Below are 17,161 nucleotides of genomic sequence, written 5' to 3'. Positions count from 1 at the left end.
TTTTTATTGAAAAGAAGTTGTCATTAGAATTATTCAACACTTCACTTTATTAAAGGTTTTTAAAATTGGCCTCAAAGCAAAATAAATTTGTACAAAACAAATCAATGAGTAAAAAAAAAATTTAAAAAAAAAAAATATATATATATAAAGAACAGCCACAAAGCCAGCAAGATGAGAAACATTCCATGTAAACAAATTCTTGTAGTGACATGATTCTTCATCCCCAGGTAAGCCATTTACCATAGAGTGCATTGAGACTAGGGAATATTCAAGATCATTCCAGGCCACACAGATTCTTTCTAGTGATGTGTGTGAGTCTGAACCTTCAAGTACACAACTCTTAAGAAGTGATGCAAACTATGTTGAAATAATTCATGTTAGTACAGAAAAGTTACACATCAAAGAGAATTACCTTATCTCATGATGCACTGAATTAGAGACCATTATAACAACTAAAAATGTGTAAAACAACTAGATACAGGTCAGTGATTCAGTCCAGGAAATGAGTCTCAAGTTTGTAAGTCAAGAAAATAGTGAAGGTTGTTCATCAATATTGGAATATAAAAAAAACAAAATAATATCACACTAAGTAGATAAGGAACAGTCTGCCCCTTATCTGAGCATCAAATGAATAATTTCAACACACTGTTCAGTCTAAAATCACACAACTCTCCAAACATAGTTAAAAAAAACATTCACAGTAGATACAAGCTCAGTAAAATATTACGGGCTGTTTGTGCTAGAGCCTCCAGCTCACATATTTTATGACCCAATTAAGATAAACATGTTTCTTATCTAGTCAGAATCTAACTGCATAAATATTTGCTATTGTAGACGAAAACTAATCATTTTTACTTCCACACCAAGGGGCAAACAAATCTCAAAAAGTAAATATCTACAGATAACAAATAAATTAGGGCAAAAATAAACGGTGCAACTTCTAAATTGACATTATAAAAAATAAAATGATTCAAAAATGAAATAAAATGACAATTCCTTATAACATTCAGCAACTTGTAAATTGTATAGAAATATTGTATCTTAAATAGCAACAAGTATAGTATACAGCTTTCACCGAAACAATGAACAAGTTTGAATCTAATTAACAAAAATAGTACCATCAAATAAATGTCACAAACTCTATTGTTACTGTGGAGAATCAATGTCTGATTTGACGCACGCTCTTGAATCAATCTTTCCAAGTAGCAATTCCAAGCACTAATTCCATGTTCTATTAAATCTAGATATTATGATGGGCAGGTCGCTACAAGGTTTGCGTAGTCATGTGAAACTCTACTTAGACTTAGGCTTAGACTTAGGTCCTCCCGCGCCGTTCGGCGCATTGGGCGGCAAGCTGTCTCCATAATGATCTGTCACTGGCAATGTCTGAAGCCTCCTCCCATCTGGTGTCCACTGTTCTGAGGTCCTCCATGAAGGTGTGTCGCCAGGTAATACGAGGACGTCCCTGTTTGCGCTTTCCTCGTTTTGGCTTCCATGTTATCGCAACTCTTGGTGTGCGTAATTCATTTTGACGTAGAACATGTCCCGCAAACCTCATGCGACGCTCAGTCACAACCTCACTAAGTGTTCGACTCCCAGTTCGGCATAGGATTTCCTTGTTTGAGATCCGGTCTGTGTAACTGACTCCCAAAATCCGTCTCAGCCATCTCTGTTGAGCCACATTTAGTGTTTTCTCAATTTTGACAGATGACTTCCACGTCTCACATGCATATGTAGCAGTTGGAATGACGATTGTGTTGAGAAGGTGTATTTTTGTCTCGAGTCCAATGGCTTGGCTAGTCCAAATAGGCTGCAGCCTTTGGAAAATGCTCCCTGCCTTTCCTATTCGACATGCTACATCATGGTAAGCATCTCCATCATTTGTTATGATGCTGCCAAGGTACGTGAACTTGTCCAGCTCTTCAAGCTTTGACTCGCCAAGTCTGATGGGGACACCCTTTGCCTTATATCCCACTCGCATAATTTTAGTCTTATCCAAGTTTATGCGGAGGCCAATTTTGGGTGCCTCTCTGTCTAGGCTCTCCGTCATTTCTTGAATGCATTTATTTGTAGCCCCGAGTAGTGCAACATCATCAGCAAAGTCCAAGTCCGTCAATCGGAGTTGTTCATGCCATGGAATACCAAAGGCAGTCTGGTTCATTGCTCTCCTCATTATGTAGTCAATGGCTAGGAGGAAAAGGAAGGGAGATAAGATGCACCCCTGTCTCACACCTGTCTCGATTGTAAAAAACTCTGTTGTTCCCTCTTCTGTTTTAATGCAGCAACTAGACTGACTGTAAAGGTGTCGTAGGATCTGGACGAATTTTTCTGGGATACCGTATTCTCTAACTATTTACTAAACTCTACACTCATCCTTAATCTTCGGAATCAAGACACTGACATTATTATGCGATGGTTAAAATGTAGTTAAATAATGTAAATGATTATCTCTATATTGGACTCTCAGAGTTTAGGGACTTTGATTACTCAATGTCAGTGTATGCCCTACGTGAAGTAAATAGCCAAACTTGGAACATGAGCCCCTTGTGACTGAGCCGATATGACATAAACATAAAATGACTAATTAAATGTTATAATTAAGTATGAATCATTAGCCACATGTTTGATGTAGTAAATAAATATACATGTTTGTGAGACAGTATACCAGTTTGAGTTGATCAAATACTGTGTTGGGATAAAAAACAAATGGTTCAGAGAAAGGGAGAAAGCCCAAAGAAACTCCTTAAGATACAAGAAGAGGTTACACAGCAACAGAAAAAAAAAAGTTGATGGACTTAACTCTTTCTCTCCTTAATTATTTACCACATTCTAGTGGAATCAACGTTGGTATCGTCAGTTAGGAGAGAAAGAGTTAAACAGAAGAAAACTCCTCAATAAAATAAGTGACAATAATTTCAATTACAGCTTAGCTCGCTCTGGTCATCCTTACAATTCAACTGTTTACCAAAATTCAAACACTAACTTATCCTTGTGACTAAAGACTAGATGTAACATTGATCAAGACCAAAGTAATAAAAATACATTTAACTTAGCTGCATATTTCAGACAGCATTACATCCTCAAGCTTTGACAAAAAAATTTCTCCAAGGCAAAATTATGAAAGTGCTAGTTCATGCTGTCAGTGGCAAAATATGTAGGTCACAGCCGGGGCTGCTTAGCCATGGGAAATACTGCAGTCCCCATTAATCTTTGGACTCAAAGACACACCTTATTATTATTATTATTGACGCAGAAATATCTACAATAGATGCATGGACAAGTCCAATGTTGGTATTTGTAAGGTGGGCAGCCCACAAATCACCTTTACTGATGAGATCTGGCAAAATATGTAGGTCGAGCTGGGGCTGCGTAGCCATGGGAAATACGGCATCCCTCATTAATCTTCAGACTCGAAGACATGCCTTAATATTATTATTATTGATGCAGAAATATCTGCAACAGATGCATGGACAAGTCCAATGTTGGTATTAGTAAGGTGGGCAGCCCACAAAGCACCTTCACAGATGAGATGGTGGGCCCGAACATAGGCCAGCAGCCCCTGCAACATGCTGATGAGTCATAAGAGTAAAAACTCTAGCTACAAACTATTGCCTGAGAATAAGAGGTCTTGTGGAAGAAACTAAGAAGCAGTTTAGACTAATCTAAAATGAGATGTTTGCCATTTCCAGTTATCACTTTTGAAAAACAGCCAGACTGGACACTGGACTTACAGAACGATGTACAAGACAGGTGAAGCTAATAGGGATACAACAGAAATTCCACAAGAATAAAAATAAATTAAAAATGTAAAAACAAAAAAACACACAGCAGGCAAATAGAAATTTACAGAAGCAAGAACAGAAAGGGACCTGAATGAAACATTTTTCTTAGACCTAATGCTCAATTGACTTTTAACAAGGGTTTTTTTAAAAGATGGATAGGTTTCTATTTAGCAATTAATAGTAATTGAATTTAAAACAACAACTGATGATTACAATATAATGGGCAAAAATATGTGACATGACATGTTTGACATGAAATGTTAAGCCACAATAAATATTACAATGAAATTGAATTCTACAGCAATAAAACTGATTCACATTTACACTAAAATGAACTGCGGATCACAAGGAGCATAATGATAAAAAATAAATACTTTTAAGTTAATTGGCAGGCAAAGTAACAACTAAATCTTTTGTCTTGGCAGCTGTATGTGAGGACGTTATCTAGCGCAACTTAAAGCCATCATCTCGTATAGATACATACGGCCAACAACCCAAAAGAAACTGAAAAAAAAAACATTTTAAATTTATCAAAAATCTTATGCCGAATATCTTAACAATAAGAATACAATCTTATTTCTTGCTAATATGATGATGAGTTTTTAGATTTGTACAGGCTTTAACAGTATTTTACTGATGTCAGTGATATAGATCTGGGAATTCAAGAAAAGTTTGATTAATAAATTGGATTTAATCTACTGTTATAATAATGGTAAGGAGAGGGATGGAAGGAGTGTTAGAAAGTATACATGAAATACTGAAATGGTCAAATTGTGATTAAGTTTCTAGTGAACATAGAGCATACAGATGAAACCTGAAATTAAAACCATAGCCTTCACCAGGATTCGAACCTGGGACCCCTGGGTTTGGAAGCCAAGTGCTTTACCGCCCACTCACAGTGCCTACAATCAATAAAAAGCTTCTGATTAAATATGAAATCTTAACAAATATTTTATAGACTTTTTTTGTGGACATTGCTGAGTCTGCTTAGATATAGGAAACACCTAACATTAGTTTGAGAAACTAAAAAGACAATAGCTAGATGTGGTGACCACTTGACACTCTCAATAACTCTTTACTTCACACTACCTATTCTCATGGGAGGCGTGGTGGCTGAGTGGTAAAGCGCTTGGCTTCCAAACCGAAGGTCCTGCGTTCAAACCCTGGTAAAAACTGGGATTTTAATTTCGGGATCTTTGGGTGCCTCTGCGTCCTCCCCGCTCTAATGGGTGCCTGACATCAGTTGGGGAAAAGTAAAGGCGGTTGGTCATTGTGCTGGCCACATGACACCCTTGTTAACCATAGACCACAGAAACTGATGACCTTTACATCATCTACCCTATAGACCACAAAGTCCGAAAGGGGAACTTTACTTTACTTTTTACCTATTTTCATAGATGATGTGGCTCTTCAAAACAACTTGAACATTTTGTTCTCACTTTCTGTAAGGAATATTTGTGGCATGCACTAACCAGCTGAGCTTAGTGTGAACCAATAAGCTATCAAAGATTCTTATTGTATCTATAATATCTATATCCTGGCAGAGCCTGCGAAGCAGCTGATCCCAAACAATACTTGCCCATTCCATTCCTTTTGTATACACCATATTAAAAAAAATGTTTTCTAAGCTATAAAAAGATTTATATTCTATTTTTGAACACTAAAGTCAACTCACCTTAACTCTTGGGTTCTCGTTAAGGAATACATAGCGTGTATGAACACTGCAATAATTAAATAAACAAATGACATATTGCCCCATTTGTTTTGTACATGGTTAGATTATTATTATTGTTAGACATTATTGAATGTTTATGTAAATCAGAAAGATGAAAAACAGACTGACCCAAATAACAGCGAGAGATAAGTTCCTGTGCCAGCAAAAATGTGCCACCAGGCATGGCATTCAAACAGCATTCCAGACACCTGGCCAACAGGATGTGACCTTATTGATCTGTCAAACATAACCAAATGTGATATTTTAGAGGAAATTGAGGCAAATTTTGTTTCAGTTAGGTTTTACATTACATGGAATAATGTTGAATGATTGAAAGCTTGTTTTACATGCTTTGGATGTGGATTATTACATCCCAAACACCCCAACAGGAGGGGAGGGGGATGGTTGAGTCTGAACCAGAGACCATCCATGGCTCATATCACATGGTCATGTGGCCCTCAATAGTCCATGGCTCATAACACATGGTGATGTAGCCCTCAATTTCATGGCTCATAACACATGGTCATGTGGCCCTCAATAGTCCATGGCTCATAACACATGGTGATGTAGCCCTCAATTTCATGGCTCATAACACATGGTCATGTGGCCCTCAATAGTCGATGGCTCATAACACATGGTGATGTAGCCCTCAATTTCATGGCTTATAACACATGGTCATGTGGCCCTCAATAGTCCATGGCTCATAACATACGGTCCATGTGGCCAACTATAGTTCATGAAAAGAACATTAAACTCATAACCAGAAGCAAGTTCCTTGTATGCGTAATTGTCAACCAAACAAAATATTGATGCTGATGGATGAGCTAGTAATAGAAAATTTTGTATCAACCAATTAATAGAACAGTTTAGAATGAATTTAGTCTGGGAAGATGTACTAAGCAGCCGTTGTTTGAATCTTTGACCCAGCATAAGTAATTCATTCTCACACGTAATCCATCTGCGAAGAACACTCAAGGATTTGTCAAGATATTGTTGTAATACAACATCCACCTGCACATCTCCATTACACATAATTGTACAAATGCACTTTAAAAAAGTATTGAACCTTGACCTATGCCACGCTAAAAGACCTTGACATGTAAACCGATTGAAGAACCTACCTCAGATGTGAACAAAACACATTGTCTACATTCCACAAAAAGAATCCCAGGCCATAAGTGAAAAGGCTGGTCAAATACAGCTTTCTACTACACTTGATGGTTCTGTGGACACAGAATACAACACAGTAGAAACAAATCTATAACCTAAATCAGAGGTTCTCAAACTTTTTCAACCCAGTGAATCTTTATATCTTTATATAGTCAAAATTTACCCACAGACCCCAAAGCGAAAATGCTACATAAATTTGGGTTAAGTTTTTGTAACTAGAATTAGTAGCATCCTTGTTGAAACATTGGTTTAAGTTGCTTATTTGTGTATATTTCAATAAGCTGCTCCTGCATTATTATGGATTCATCTGTGGTTGAAATCTGAGTCTGTCCATTCACAAAAGGGCTAGTCGGAAATATCCAAGTGAAAAATGTTTCCAATTTTTGGTTTAGGTCATCATAGAATACTACATAATAGATAAATTAAAGAGCATTGAAGGGCGGGTTGACTAGTATTCAATAATTCCGTCAAACTGGAAGTGATGGGAAGTTGGAAACAGCATTTGGTGAGATGGCGTTTTCAATCTGGTAGAGTTTTGCATAGTGTTCTACCCATCGTTCTATTTGCAGCGCACGATCGCTGATGATTGAGCCATCTTTTGACTTGAGCGGAGCACACTTGCTGGTGTGAGGTCCAAAGGCTTTTCTCATGCCCTCATATAGTCCTCTTATGTTACCACAGTCAGCACAAGATTGAATATCTTCGCATAGCTCCTGCCAGTATTTGTTAGCACATTGTCTCGCTACTCTTTGGGCATTGTTACGTGCAGCTCTGAGCCTTTTTAAGTTGCTTGGGGTGGGATCCTTCTTGTAGATTAGCATGGCTGCTCTCTTGTTCGTAGTGGCAGTTTCCATTTCTGGTAGACTAGCTTCAAACCAGTCTTCGCTTTTCTTGATTTTGTTTCCAAAGACCAGTGATGATGTTTGGTAGATTGTATCACGCATAAACGTCCAGCTTTTTTCTACCTCAGTCATAGAGAAGTTTTTAAAAGCTTCCTCTAATTTGTTCTCAAATTCGGTGCAAAGATCAGGATTTTTTGTGCTAGTAGTATTCAGGCGTGATTTTCTTTTTCCCTGTGATGTGTGGATCTTAGTTGGCAGCAGTCTTGTCCGGCAGGACACTAAAGTATGATCAGTATCACAATCCGCGCTTTGGTAGCTACGTGTCAGCAGTATATTTCCAATGTCCTTTTTTCGTGTCAGTATCATATCCAGCTGGTGCCAGTGCCCAGACCTAGGGTGCCTCCATGAGACACAGTGCTGTTTTTTTTTTCTGAAGTATGTGTTGATAATGCAGAGCTTATGGTATGTGCAGAATTCAAGAAGTCTTTGTCCGTTCTCATTCATCTTTCTGATTCCAAAAAGCCCAAGACAGTCTGGCCAGCTAGTGTGATCTGATCCTACTCAGGCATTCAATTCTATTCAATAATAGAGTAATAATAATTCAGTAATAGAGAGAAGAAATATAACATTTATGTGAATTACTGTTATCAACACTTTCTGTTGATATTTTAACCCCTCCCTGTTGAATAAACTTTTCTGAGTTGTTTTTTTCCCCATTGGTTTAGCAGTTCCACATTGAGATAAGTGGTATTTTGAAAAGTTAATATTCAATATAGGCCCTCTACATATTTATTTTACTTATTTCTTTGTGTAATATTACTACTAGAATGGGAATGATAGCAGACTCACAATAATATTCGACTGGCCATTATGATGATACTTGCCACCATTAGACCATAGGCCACTTGATGGAAGATTGGATCTTTGACCAGAATGTACACCTGAGGACAGAATCAACACTTGAAGTTGTCACAGACAAAGATGAAGTATATTATCTACCAACAACACCTGAAGTAATCATAGACAAAGATGATTATCTACCAACAACACCTGAAGTAATCATAGACAAAGATGATTATCTACCAACAACACTTGAACACAGACAAAGATGAAATATTATATTTTCTACCAGCAACACTTGAAATTGTCAAAGACAAAGAAAAAATAAAAACGTATATATACAAATATGAAAAAAAAAATCCTAACCCTAACACCTATAGTAATAACACTGGCACAACTAAAACATTGAATGTGTCACAGAAAAAAACAGAAAAGAAAAAGGGGGGAGGGGCAAAGGGGACTAACATGAACTTGTGATACCTTGGAAAAAATTGTTATGTTATGCATAACTGTGAAGCAGATTTAACTCTTCTGAATGAATATAGTCCGGAAGGCTAAAGAATTTGTATGTAACTTGGGAATGGAAACAATAAAAATAATAATAATTTTATTTATAAAGCGCTGTTGACAAACAAAATGTAGGCTCAAGGCGCTGTAATAACATTACAAACACAAACACGACAATAGAAATCAAACATTATATAAAGGAGACAATTTAGTAGAAAGAGGAAGACAGTTAGTTGCTTTTGAACTAATGTTACCAGCTTGAATTAACAAAACATACTTTTCTAATTCTACAATGGGAATAAGATTTATGTTTTTTTTTAATTAATGTGTTTTTGAATTTCTAATTTTGGATTTTTACTGTTCTAAGGACTAGGAAACCAATAAATTATATTCTTTTATGCGGAAATCTACACAGCTTGACATTGAAGACAGCTTTTGATTGGGTTCAGCACAACGTCCTGTGATGCAAGTGCTAGAAATTTCAACATCATAACAATTTGGTTTTTAAATCTTTGACTAATTGCACAGTGTTTCAGTGGACTTATATCGTCCTAGTGCTACTCAACTAAGTCCTAGAGTTGTATCATAATGGAACCTTTAAAGGAATAAACACCAAGCTAGACCTTTATCTTCTTGGTGATGGTAAAATGTCTAAAAACATGAAGAAGAGGGTGACCAAACTCTAAATAAACAATCAGATCCTTTCTGAATTAGAATTTCTTTTTAACTTTGACAAACTAATGCAGAGAACTTATGCACAATCAAAAGATAAATACATTTCAAGTTGATTAATCAGACTAGCCAATTATTTGGATCGAATCATAACGTACAGAAACAAATCCTATTACAAAATAAAATCCAGTTATTAGGTCCAGCTGGTTATTAGAGCTAAACAATTGCGCCCCAAAACACCAGAGTAAACAGATTTCACTCTGCATAAATGCTTTAAATTTAGATTTGTTTAAAAAAAAACAACAAGATGATTTAATGACATAAGTATTTGTTTATACTTACTAAAGTAACTACAATGCTATAAATAATGAGACCGTTTCTCAAAGGTAGACACTCTTCATTTGGTTTACTATCCATCATGTATCTGAGAGAAAGAAAAAAAAAAACAACTGAAAGTAAAATGTGAGAAATACTGAAATGGTTATTTGTTTACTTAATATTTACCTTGGCACTTTTAACCTCAAATCTAAAGCAATACAAATTTGTTCTTTAGTTTTCACGCTGAAACAAAATGTTTCACCTATTGATGATGTCTCCTTCATATTCACTTTTTGAAATGTGGCTTAAGCAGTAAAGTGTTTAGCTACCAAGCTGAGAGTCTCTGGATCAAATCCAATGGGGGTTACACATTTTCCTTTAAGATTTGCAAACATTTAGTTACCAAACTTTTTTTGAAGAAAAGTCGAGGCTTTAGGGTGCTAAGGTGCCCATGTGACACCTAAGTGGTCAGTAGGTCTCAGGAATGGCTTAGCTCTGACTGCCCTGCAGATCTTAATAACAATCAAGAGAAAATGTAATGTGTACACAACTGTTCAACTAACAAGGAACAGCAAACATATTTTATATTAATACAACAAATTAACCATGAACAGCATCAGGGCCAGCCTTAGATCAATGGAGGCCCTTGGCAAAGTGAATAGGATGGCCTTAAATGAAATAGAAAACTAAAAAATAAAGAGTGAAAAAAAAAAATTATACAATTTATTAAAAACCTAATGTACAACAATAATATTGAGGACAAGTTTCCCTATTTTTTTTCTTTAAAAAAATTTCATAGAATCCTACTGTACAAGGCCTCCACTAATTGGAGGCCTTAGGCAGATGCTTAGTTTGCCTATGCATAAGGCGGCTCTGACAGCACTCATACTTTATGTCAATACTTACAAAGAATAAACCAAGAAACTTGTTCCCCAGATCATTGGTAGCTCGTCCATCAACTGATCTCATGTTAAAGAAATAGAAAAAAACATTTGAATTCCTCTGACATTTTATATGTTTTTACTACAAAAACATAAATTTAAGGTTGCAATACTTTCCCAGATTCATATTTTAAAGATAAAAAAAAAAGCTTTGCTCTCTTCCAATGCAAATGAATATGTATCACTGTAACTATTTTCTTTATTTTGCATTCGTTTCCCAGTTGTTTGCTATGACATTGTTTATACGAGTATTGGGAATGATTCCCGAAGACAAGGGAGTGAGTGTAATGTAATGTTATGTGTCAAGTGTGTTAACAAAGTGTGTGTAGTTAAATTTACTCAGGAATCTGGCATTAGAGCATTGGCCTTGTTTACTGTTATTAAATTTATTTTTTCTAGTTAACAGTTTGTATTTTTACCATGAGAAAAGAAACTCGGACAGTTTTGAATGTTTTCGAGGGCCTTGCATCTCATGTTTATCTGCTTAGGAAAAGTGCTAATTGGAACATGCATATAACAACTCTAATAAAATACTTAAAAACCTTGTAAGTTAGACAAATAGATATATTTACCTGCATGCTGTATTTCAAAGTCATGTGAAAAAACCAGGAACCTGTTCCAACCACTGAAAATAAATATTAAATAAATGTTGTCACAACAAATAATTTCTATAAATAATCAAGCCATTAAAAAAAAATATTCCGCAAGTTGAAACAGTGCAAAAAAAGGCAAAGGAAAAAAACAACAACATCAAGGATTGGGCTTGTTTATCATTTGCACAATGTCTAAGAATAGTGAAGGACAGAGAGATGGTATGACATTGTAAAAGAATCAGCTGTGGTGCTCCAAATTGGAGAGGGTCACAAGGTAGACAAATCAACAAATATGAAATGATAAAAAAAATAGAGATGCTATGGGTACATTTGTCGTAATCACATACCAACTCTCTAAGGTCAGAAGTGTGAAGGGGCTAAGTTAAAGGAAACAGCTATAACAAATCGATCCATTGGTTTTTCTTCACAGCAAGTAAAATCAAAGATCTAGACATTGCAAAGTCCCGTATTGAAGAGAAACTAAATAACTAGAGAATCTAAACACCAAGAGACTCTAAATATAAAATAGAACAAAAAAATTTGGTAACAATTATATGACACAAAATATGAATATTACATTACAATAAAAAAAAAACATTGTTTAACAGAACAAAAACAATACAAGCTATGCGACAGTAATGTGGTCACACTAACCTGTTAATGCCAAAAAACTATAGAGGAAACGCTTTTCATGTTTCTCAGTGTAGCCAACAAACACCATGACAAATGGAGCAAAGATCATAATTACATTTGACACGGTATTCCCTGCGGATAGAAAAGATAGAAATTTTTTTTTTTTTAACTGTAAGACTTACAATATAGGGTTTTGTTAATATGTTTCTTGAAAAAGGCAATCTGTATAAATAAAAATTTACAATTTGTACAATTTTATAATAATTATAATTTAAATGGTTCCATAAAGTTGTTATTGCCGGAAGCGGTAATGGATGGCTGCTTGGTCGTGTGGTTTGCGTGCTGGACTGTCGTTTGGATTTAACAATAGTCCCGGGTTCAAACCTTGCCCGCTCCCATCTTCCGTCGTGTTTTGACTAGGAAGTTAACTATCTTCAACCCTGAAGGAACATCCGAAACATGTAAAACATTTTTAAAAACATTTGCACTCCACTACATATAAAATGCTTCCAATGGCATGTGTCTAAAATCGCCTCTGATTACTATATGTGGACTGAGAAGCCTAATTTAATTTTGTAGGTAAATACTCAACAAGTTATGTTCAATATAAATGCCACTATCTTCAGAAGAGAAGATATTTAGTAATATACATATCCATGTGTCAAGGTTAATCTGTGACTTAAACTCTGCCAACTCGTTGGTTTTCCTGGCTGATTCTAGCAACCCATTCCATGCTGTAATAGCACAAGGAAAGAAAAGCACTTGTATGAATTTGTCATATCACATGGAATAAGAAAAGTGCCTTTATCTTTGTGTCTTACTGAATTCTTTAAAAAAATTAGATTTTGTTTTTTTGTATTTGTTAATTATGGTTCAGTGTTTTTAGTGGTTTATGTATTACTTCTACTTTACTTCTTAGTCTTCTGCCCTTAAGTGTCTCTAATTTTAGTGATTTTACTAATGGTGTTACTCTAATCAAATTTGAATATTCATTTGCTGTGAAGATAACTGCTTTATTTTCAGTCTGTTGTAGTTTCTTTATGTTTTCTTGAGTTCAGGGATTTCTAACAGAGGACACATATTCTAAAGTATTTTAGTCTGTTTTTGTCTTATTTTATCATGTGTCATTGATGTTTAGAGCTACATACTACAGCTAGTCATGTCCCAGTCCTAAACAAACTTTAAATGGATCTTTAACTACAAGTAAAATAAGTAGACTGGATAGCTGTCTGAATGTGTGGTATGTGCTTTCTGATTTATGAATAAATACTCCAATGTATCTGCGAGCTTAGCATGGGCAAGGCAAAGGAGAAGAATATAAAATCTCAAGGATGAAACAGTTATGTTACATGAAGGACACTGAGTGTGACCTTGTTACCAATATTTCGAATGAAGTTTTATGGGTGCCAGAAGCTGTATTTCCAGTGTTCCACACTTTAAAAAACTTTGCTGCTGTTCACACTATTTGGGTACACATTTTACATGTTGAAGGGTTCAGATCAGTAATCCTATATCTGAGATGAACCACGTAGTGGTTTCCAGATCAGGCGGTTCTACGAATAGTCCTGGAGAGTCCTGTTTGGGTTTCCGATTTAGTAAGCACCATTAAAGGACATGGCAGCATTCTCTGGTGATGCTCCACAAAGGCAGGCTTCGCTCGTCCCGACATTTAACTTCCAGAACATAAATTGTCTCATTCAGTGAGCAAGCATTTATTGTGGAAACTAAATAATCATAATCCGTGGTCAATGTTGACTGACTAATTTGACAGCAGTCACACACAGGGGTAACAACTAGTAAGATAGTTTCACAGTTACGAAACATTATGCACGAGTGTAAGAAGTAAAATACTGCACATTAAATACAATTGTATATTTGTGAGGATATTGTGATATAAAAAGATAATAGCCTTTTTTAAAAATCGTAATACAATATATATGAATTAAAAGACAATCTACACAGCAAGCGTATCTTTCTAATATATATATATATGCAGCCCGCCATTCCCGCCCTCGATATAAAAATGTTGCCCACCCCTGCTCTATATAAAAGTATATTCTCTGTTACCCAGGGTTTCGAAGTACATTAGTCTCATTAGTATTTCAATTAGTGCCAATACTGAAATTATAATGTTTAGATTTTGTCTAGATCTAGGTCTATTAATCATTTAATTATGAGTAACTGAATCAAGTATTATAGTTTAATTATTGGTAAAACTTCCGATCGAAGGACACTTTTTATAACATAGAGATCTAGACTAGACTCTATCTAGGTACTTTCACAGGCGGCCATATTGGATCTAAAAACACATTTGACATCAAAACCATTTCCTGTTCAGGTTTTACAAAACTGAAATTAAGCATGTCCAAAGAAAAGACATTGCTTTATAACTGAGTGTTTTTATGACATTTTCTTGAGTTTATTCTAAAGATAAGAGGTTCCTCTAACGGCTAGTGGGAAAAAAAAATATTTTTTCTCTTACTATGTCCAAAATATTTTAATCTGAAAAATTTGAAATTTTCAAATAACAAGGAAAAAAATATAGGTCTCCGTACATCTTTAGTTTTAAACCATACACTTAGAAAATTCATTCAGCTTTCCAATGATACCAAATTTATTATGATTAAAAGAGTCAACGATATTTTAAAACTTAGCACACTTTTTTCAGGTACTAGAATTTCACTAAGGTCGGGATGACCTTTTGTCATTAATATCTGTTTTTTACATAAGAAAAATAAAATTAGTGTACACTAAAACATGTCAAATTGAATGAATCACTTCTTTATACCTATTATACTTATTATACTTATTAACATAAAATATAATAAATATCTGTATTCTTGGGAGTTCTTTTGGTCAGTCGATGTCAAAGCAAAAATCTGTAAATCTAGGTATCTAAAATATTCTTTCAAATAAATATACTTAAATAGATCTAAATCTTAAATCTAAAGATTCTTTTTCTAATCTACACTATTGTTTTATAACTAGATAGATCTAGATCAATTTAGAAGCTTATTGTGTTGAAAACTTGACAGGGTTAGGGAGCATTTTTCTTTTTATAGACTATTTTAAGAAAATTAGAAAAAATTGTATTTTTTTTTGTAATTTACTAATGATATTTTATAATTTTAATTTCAGTTTGATTTGCCACTTATAAATTAAAATTCCTCCTTTAAAACTGTACAATTTGATATATACTTTTGTATAATGCATTCACAATAGTTTTTAAAATATTCACATTTTAAAAAATTTGCTTCACTTTTTTCTATATTTCTCTATATAAAGTCCATAGGATGTCAGGACGCCTCAGACAAATTTAAAATCACAATAACTTTTGAACCAATAATGCTAGCATAATAAATTTGGTGTTGTTGGAAAGCATTTTTCATCCTCTTTCATTCTATTACACATTTGTTGGTATAGGATTAATTTAAATTTTTTGGTGCAACTACATAGTCTTTTACTACTTAGAGTCTATATAGTATTACTAGTATACTTAACTAGTATTAGTAGTAACTAATATCAATATTATAATAATTATATATATTATAATATATATATATATATTTATATATATATATTATTATATAATAAATAATAAATATATTAATATATAATATAATTTATATTATATATAGATCTATATATATATATATATATAAATATATATATATATATATATATAATATATATAATAATATATATATATAGAGAGAGAGAGATCTATAATTATAATTAGATCTAAATATAAAATATAAATTATAATAATTAAATTAGTCTAGATTTCTAGACAATCTAGAATATTATTAATTAATATTATTATAATTATAAACTTAATAAACTTACAAAATTCTGCAACATAATAGCTGACAACATAATTCTCCTCACACCAGTCCAGCGTAGAAGTCTCTTTCCCCCAGAATCCGTCTGCTAAGGGAGGCATGTTGTTTTATTTTGTCTGAAAATTGGAAATAGATCTAGGCGTCTAAAGCTAGATAAAATTAATAGTTTATCAACACAGGCTTTGCGTTGCCGATCTCTACTTTCTATTTCGCTTTGTTATAAAACGGAAGTAAAAACAAATCCAGAGCACCTTGAAAAATATCTAGGTCAGCGTGATTCGTTTAGGCTTGTAGATTCTAAATCGGTCACGCTCAATAAGTCGCCATGCTCTATCTGTCCTTGCAGGACCATGAGAATATTGACATAACGAGCTGTTTTTTTTTTTATCGACGGTAACGTAAATGATATCGATTGCGACTTTGAACTATCAGTGCACAGGCGACTTGTCCTGTCAAGCAAGCCACCGTGTTAAGACTTTTACTAATGCAGTCAACCGTGAAATGTTAGTGGGCGGAGTTTGTTGCTAATGGAAACCCGGCAGCACGCTATTTAAGTTAAAAATGGATAAACACAAATTCCTGTTAGATCTTGAAAATTAATTGAAGTGGCTAGTAAAATAAATCATTTCGATGCCGCCAAATGTAATATTATTAAACTTTGTAGGCCTAGATGATAGATCTCAAAAGATCTATAACTAAAAAAAAAAATAAGCTACACTTTAGTGCAGGGACGCGTAACTCTCGTAGTTTCTAACAATACTACTAGTCACATAGACTTATCCGATTGTCAGAGTCATGCATACAATTTCAGTCAGCGCTTATAGACGTCGATTCTAGATTTTTAGCGGCCGCCGAAAGGGGAAAAGACGCTATTAGTTTTGTGTGGCCTGTCTGTCCGTCTGTCCCGTTTAGATCTCAGAAAGTAGAAGAGAAAATGAAAATCGGACATCATTATATTTTAGATCATTCAAAGTTCTGATGCAACGGCTACTTTTTCCTTTTCTGAAAGCGAAATATCTAATTTTTAAAATCAATTATGCAAGCAGTTTTTTTCATAAAAATACACCACTTTTTACAACTATTCACTATTAATAGTAACAAACACTGGAGGCTTTTTTTTTTATTAGTAAAGGGGAAGACTATTTACATTTTTTAAAACACATTTATGCAAATGGTTTTAGATTTTTGATCAAAAAATATTATTTTTTTTACAATTTTATTACTAAGTTATGTAGGTTCTGTCATATTAAATGCTAAATTTACACACAAAAAAGAGAAAAAATCTATTTACTATGCAAATAATTTGG

The 17,161-nt window shown here is 34.3% G+C and overlaps 1 protein-coding gene across 1 annotated transcript; it reads right to left on the bottom strand.

Annotated features, from left to right (window-relative positions):
- Window positions 1–23: 23 nt before the first annotated feature.
- LOC106072459 (alkaline ceramidase 3-like) lies at window positions 24–16,282 on the bottom strand. The gene is made up of 10 exons (XM_013232834.2): window positions 15,859–16,282; window positions 12,034–12,144; window positions 11,359–11,411; window positions 10,752–10,804; window positions 9,870–9,951; window positions 8,358–8,449; window positions 6,618–6,719; window positions 5,626–5,733; window positions 5,458–5,503; window positions 24–4,286 (listed from the first exon to the last, which is right to left on the bottom strand). Exons 1-10 carry the CDS (start codon window positions 15,953–15,955, stop codon window positions 4,227–4,229), a joined length of 804 nt encoding a protein of 267 aa, XP_013088288.2. The 5' UTR covers window positions 15,956–16,282; the 3' UTR covers window positions 24–4,226.
- Between the last annotated feature and the right edge of the window lie 879 nt (window positions 16,283–17,161).

This window comes from Biomphalaria glabrata, chromosome 15, assembly GCF_947242115.1.
Source record: "Biomphalaria glabrata chromosome 15, xgBioGlab47.1, whole genome shotgun sequence".
In the NCBI taxonomy this organism is placed as follows: Eukaryota; Metazoa; Mollusca; class Gastropoda; family Planorbidae; genus Biomphalaria; species Biomphalaria glabrata.
This window is presented reverse-complemented; position numbering and strand designations above follow the sequence as displayed.

What these genes read in the sequence shown, in the direction of transcription:
- LOC106072459 (XM_013232834.2), bottom strand. Translation starts at nt 15,955, where the DNA reads ATGCCTCCCTTAGCAGACGGATTCTGGGGGAAAGAGACTTCTACGCTG. An exon ending in CTTTGAAATACAGCATGCAG is followed by an intron (nt 10,805 to 11,358) that starts GTAAATATATCT and finishes ACATGAGATCAG; the next exon opens with TTGATGGACGAGCTACCAAT. An exon ending in ACGAGAACCCAAGAGTTAAG is followed by an intron (nt 4,287 to 5,457) that starts GTGAGTTGACTT and finishes TTTTTTTTTCAG; the next exon opens with TTTCTTTTGGGTTGTTGGCC.